Source organism: Raphanus sativus, chromosome 1 (assembly GCF_000801105.2).
Source record: "Raphanus sativus cultivar WK10039 chromosome 1, ASM80110v3, whole genome shotgun sequence".
NCBI classification, from domain to species: domain Eukaryota; kingdom Viridiplantae; phylum Streptophyta; class Magnoliopsida; order Brassicales; family Brassicaceae; genus Raphanus; species Raphanus sativus.
This window is the reverse complement of record NC_079511.1, coordinates 25503197-25508013: the sequence shown is the minus strand read 5'-3', so window position 1 is coordinate 25508013 and position 4817 is coordinate 25503197. Positions and strand designations below refer to the sequence as shown.

At 35.7% G+C, this 4817-nt stretch overlaps 2 protein-coding genes across 2 annotated transcripts; both read right to left on the bottom strand.

The window, feature by feature from the left end:
- Positions 1-1647: 1647 nt before the first annotated feature.
- Positions 1648-3574, bottom strand: LOC108859955 (uncharacterized). Its single transcript, XM_056989041.1, has 2 exons — positions 3359-3574; positions 1648-3018 (listed from the first exon to the last, which is right to left on the bottom strand). Exon 2 carries the CDS (start codon positions 3011-3013, stop codon positions 1727-1729), a length of 1287 nt encoding a protein of 428 aa, XP_056845021.1. The 5' UTR covers positions 3014-3018; positions 3359-3574; the 3' UTR covers positions 1648-1726.
- Positions 3575-3591: 17 nt separating this feature from the next.
- LOC108825310 (glutathione S-transferase T3) lies at positions 3592-4431 on the bottom strand. The gene is made up of 4 exons (XM_056990962.1): positions 4400-4431; positions 3787-4329; positions 3696-3699; positions 3592-3600 (listed from the first exon to the last, which is right to left on the bottom strand). Exons 1-4 carry the CDS (start codon positions 4429-4431, stop codon positions 3592-3594), a joined length of 588 nt encoding a protein of 195 aa, XP_056846942.1.
- Between the last annotated feature and the right edge of the window lie 386 nt (positions 4432-4817).

Here is a 4817-nt window from a genome sequence, read left to right as displayed (position 1 = left end):
TTGAATTGCGGGTACCCGCCAACCCGCAATTTATTATTTTTTTATTTTTTTTATTTTTTTTAAATGTTTTTTTTTGTTAAAAAGATAAATATTTTTTAAAAATAAGATTTTTTAAAAAATAATAATTAAAATTTTTAAAAATATATTAAAAAATATATTATTTATATATATTATTTATATATAAATTTAGAAAAAAATAAATTAAATAATTACTTTTTAAAAATATATATAACCTGCGGATCCCGCGAATTGTCCGCAAAATTAGCGGAGCGGGTGCTGATGCAATTATCTTTGTTCGCGGGTCTTGCGGGTCGAAGATTTTGAAGAAAAAAAAATGAAATCCGCGGGTTGCGGGTCGTGCGGGGGTTTTTAACCCGCAACGCAGCCTAATATTGAGTATTGACCCGTTTTTCTTGGTTTTTAACATCCTATCGACCCATTCAGTGGCGGAGGCAATGTTATAGCAAGGGGATCAAATATCCATGTGATTTTTGTTAAAAAAAAAACAATTTCACTTGTATGAATGATATATATGACTTCTCTGATACGTTGCATGGGTGTTGAAAATCAGATAAAACAAATAGTTTCGAGATACAGCCAGTGCCGGTCCGGATCGATTTGGCGCCTAAAACACATCCAAAAAATATGCCTCATTATTATAATTATTTTTACTGTATTTTAATATATAATCAACATACATATCATTAAAACTTAATTAGTTTCCAAAAATAAAATATAAGACATGAAAAAATCTTGCAGGATCATTGATAAATTTTTAAATAATCATGTTTTAGTCAGCTTGTTTTTATCCATTGACCATTTGATTGATTCTTAGTTATATTTAAGTAGTATTTTTTTATAAATGAATAAACATAAATTATATATTATAGCAATACATATGATAAAATCACCCTAACATTAACACCATTTTCATTTGAGAAATGTCTCACAGAATATCAGAGCATAATTTATGATACTTTATTACACCAAAACCAAAGGAATAGAGAAAAGTGATACATTGGAGACTGGAAGAAGTGGAGAACCAATAGAAAATACTTTATTTTAGAATAATTAAAATTTACCTAGATAAACAATTTATTAATAAAATATCATCTATGTAGTTTTGTAATAAAATAATTAAATTTGTTTAGAAAAGGAAACCAAATCGTTGAGGCCAAATCTTTATTACTAATTTCCAAAAGAAAAACAAAAAAATATTAAAGGGAGGAGGGGTCGAACTCATCACCTTACTACAAAGCAAAAGCAGCCAAATCACCAAGGCAAAGTGACTCTACGTACATTTGGCGCCCTGTAAGTATATGTTATCTGTGGCGCCTAAAGCTATTGCTTTACCAGCTTTAGTACAGGGCCGGGCCTGGATACAGCATATCGCACTACCACGTGACGCCGTACAGATGACAGAACGAAACAAGTGGGTAGACAACGATCATTAAGAGCAACTCTATTGCTGAACCTCTTTAATGAGATTCTAAGCAATTTTCTAGAATTAATTTAATTAATTTTAATTAATTATCAAAAGTTAAGGAGTTTCAAGTATTTGTATGTTCATTGGTGAAACCCAAAATAAGGTTCTTATGAATATATTTTTTTTTTTTGCAATTCATTGGAATAAAATAATATTATAAAAATTATGAAAAATAAAATTATGATTATTGAAAAAACAAATATTAAACATACAATAATTAGGATCATACACTTATTAAGATTATTGGTTTCCAAATTTGGCAAATATATTTGCAATTAAATCGGTCTTCAAACATTGATGTATGCTTTGGTCGCGAAGTTCCTCCCGTGTGGGAATTATATTACCAAGATTCGTAGACATGTCGATAGAGAACGATAAATCTACCTCTGAACTTCTGCTTATTTCTCCTTCTAACCACATATTTGTATTGTATTCATAAGTGTATCCATCTCGTTCGTCTTCCACTATCATATTGTGTAGTATGATACATGCTCTGATAATGTTGCTGATTTTCTCCTTGTCCCAAAGAAGCGCCGGGTTTCTAACAATTGCAAAACGAGCTTGCAAGACTCCAAATGCACGCTCGACATCTTTTCTGGCGCTTTTTTGACGTTCTGCAAATAACTTCGCCTCAGGACCTTGAGGAAGAGAGATGGATTGGATAAAGGTAGACCACTTTGGATATATACCGTCGCTGCGGTAGTAGGCCCTATGGTAGTTGTGACCGTTGACGGTGAACTTAAGTCTTGGAGCTCGACCATAGATTATGTCATCAAAAACCGGAGACCGACCAAGGACGTTAATATCGTTTAAGGTACCTGGTGGTCCAAAAAACACGTGCCATATCCAAAGGTCTTGTGAAGCTACCGCCTCTAGAACAATAGTTGGCTTTCCTGCACCACGTGTATATAGGCCTTTCCAAGAGTGTGGACAATTTTTCCACTCCCAATGCATACAGTCAATGCTTCCTATCATCCCAGGGAAACCACATACCTCTCCGATATCAAGTAGTCGTTGAAGATCTTCAGGTGTGGGTTTTCGTAGATACTTCTCTCCATATAAATCAATGATTCCTTGAGTAAATTTTTCCAAACACAATAAGGCAGTGGACTCACCCATGCGGAGATATTCGTCCACCATGTCACCCGCACAACCATAGGCTAACATACGAATTGCCGCAGTACACTTTTGTAGTGGAGTTAGCCCGAACCGTCCTACTGCATCTCTTCTATGCTGAAAATAATGAACTTCATTGGAGAAGCGATTAACAATCCCCGTGAATAATGACCGGTTCATTCGGAAACGGCGCCTAAAATACTCAGGTGGATAAGTCGGCTCCGCACTGAAATAGTCATTCCATAAACGGTTGTGCCCATCCTCGCGGTTTCTTTCTATGTATGCTCGTCTCCTCGGTACTGGCGGTTGATAGTCCAGCATGGTGTTGTACATTTCTTCGATTTGTTCTTCGAAATAATCTTCAAACCTGTTTTCTAAATTCCGTTCATCATCGTTGGATGAGGATGCCATGTTTCCTGTAATAAAAGAATTATAAATTCTGTTCAAATATTATATGAAAGTTATGAAATATCAATTATTATATCAAATACTATATAGTTTTTCCTTGCAATATTACATGTATATATTGATCTAAAAAATTTCAATCAAGAGAGCTGTAAATATTTCAATCACTCGCTTGTGATAAAAATATAGGTTCACATGGTCTGGTATTGGTTTTACTTGCAAGAAACTAATCAAGAAGCATATATGCAAATAAACAAGAACAAGAAGCATAATAATATCAAATAAAGAAATACAAGTTAGAAGAATGAATCTTAGTCTTTGCGATGCCATAGAAGCATAAACCAAACTTACAATTCACCAATGATAAACAGGATGCAGAGAGAAAGTAAAGAAGAAGCAGAAAGATGTTTTAATAGAGATAAACAAACACAAGTTTACATAGGTTTTAAATAGAGAAATACAAGTTCACATGACAACAGAAATAAAAAGATAGGTTCACATGACATAAAACAACAAGAGATAGCTAGGTTCACATGACATAAAACAACAAAAGATAGCAGGCTCCTTTCTGCTCCCGTGCTCTTCTATTCCACCTGTGACAGAAAGACAACAAATACAACTCATTAGTTAGGCAAGAGACAAGAAAGACAACTAACTCAAACAACTAAAAGCTTATCCTAAGTAATACCTCACTGTAAAAGACAACTAAATCAAACAACTAAAAGCTTATCCTAAGTAATACCTCACTGGAAAGACAAACTTATCATAACATTTCAGACATCAGTTTAAGTTTAAGTGACTCTTCCATTTCTGAAAGAGGGTCACGCTTCTCAAGCAACTTCTCCAGCAACTTCTGCTTGTTCAGTTTGTCTTTCATCTCCAACACACTTTTTATCTCTGTGTGTTTAGACTCCTCTTGAACACCTTTCTTTTTCTTAGCCGCTTTAGCAGCCTTGATACCCGGAGGCCTAGCACCAGTAACCTCCTCTTCGCCTTCAGCATCACCAACAACAGTCTTCCGCTTCGGTGTAGCAAGATCTTTAGGCTTAGCCAAAGAGCACCATTTCTGGTCATGCCTTAGCTCTCTCCAAGCATGCTCGAGAGTGAACTTAGAGCCTTGGTCACTGAAGTAGAAGTCTAGTGCTCTCTTCATCACATCATTCTCATTCTCACCGCTTGCTTGGCCCCTCAAAGCCAAATCATAGCAACCACAGAACTTGCAGACTAAGTCATTAAGCCTCCCCCACCTTTGCTTGCACTGACCTAGCTCCCTAGTGAAAAACCCAGTAGAGTGAACACTTGAGTTGTAGTAATTCTTGATCCTTGACCAAAAAGTTTCCAACTTTTGCTCGTTCCCTACTATAGGATCCTTGCTGGTGTTGAGCCAAGCACTTATGAGAATAACATCTTCCTTCGGTGACCATTTCTTCCTCTCCTTGGCAGTTGATGCCGCTGAGGACTGGCTGCTAAAGGATGGAAGATCAGGTGAGTCGAGGTCTATGGATTGAGAACCTGAGAGGTTCTCAAACTCTGGAGTGCTAAAATCTCCGGTTTGGCTTGTTAATAGGTTAACAAACCCTGTAGGATACGTGACCTTGTTCGGTAATGCCATTTTCTAAGTTTGTGACTTGATTGTGTCTATGAACCCCACTATAAGTAATGTTCTTGCTTAAATGATGTATTAACTATCTAACCTAATCCTAACCACCACCGTACGAAAGCTCTAAATAAAGCTTTAAAGACCCATCAAGTCAATGCAGTTAGGAAGATTATCATTTACTTTTAAAAAAACAGTTTAATTAGTTCTAAC

What these genes read in the sequence shown, in the direction of transcription:
- LOC108825310 (XM_056990962.1), bottom strand. Translation starts at nt 4,431, where the DNA reads ATGGTCACCGAAGGAAGATGTTATTCTCATAA. An exon ending in GGAAGATGTTATTCTCATAA is followed by an intron (nt 4,330 to 4,399) that starts GTGCTTGGCTCA and finishes TTTTTGGTCAAG; the next exon opens with GATCAAGAATTACTACAACT.
- LOC108859955 (XM_056989041.1), bottom strand. Translation starts at nt 3,013, where the DNA reads ATGGCATCCTCATCCAACGATGATGAACGGAATTTAGAAAACAGGTTT.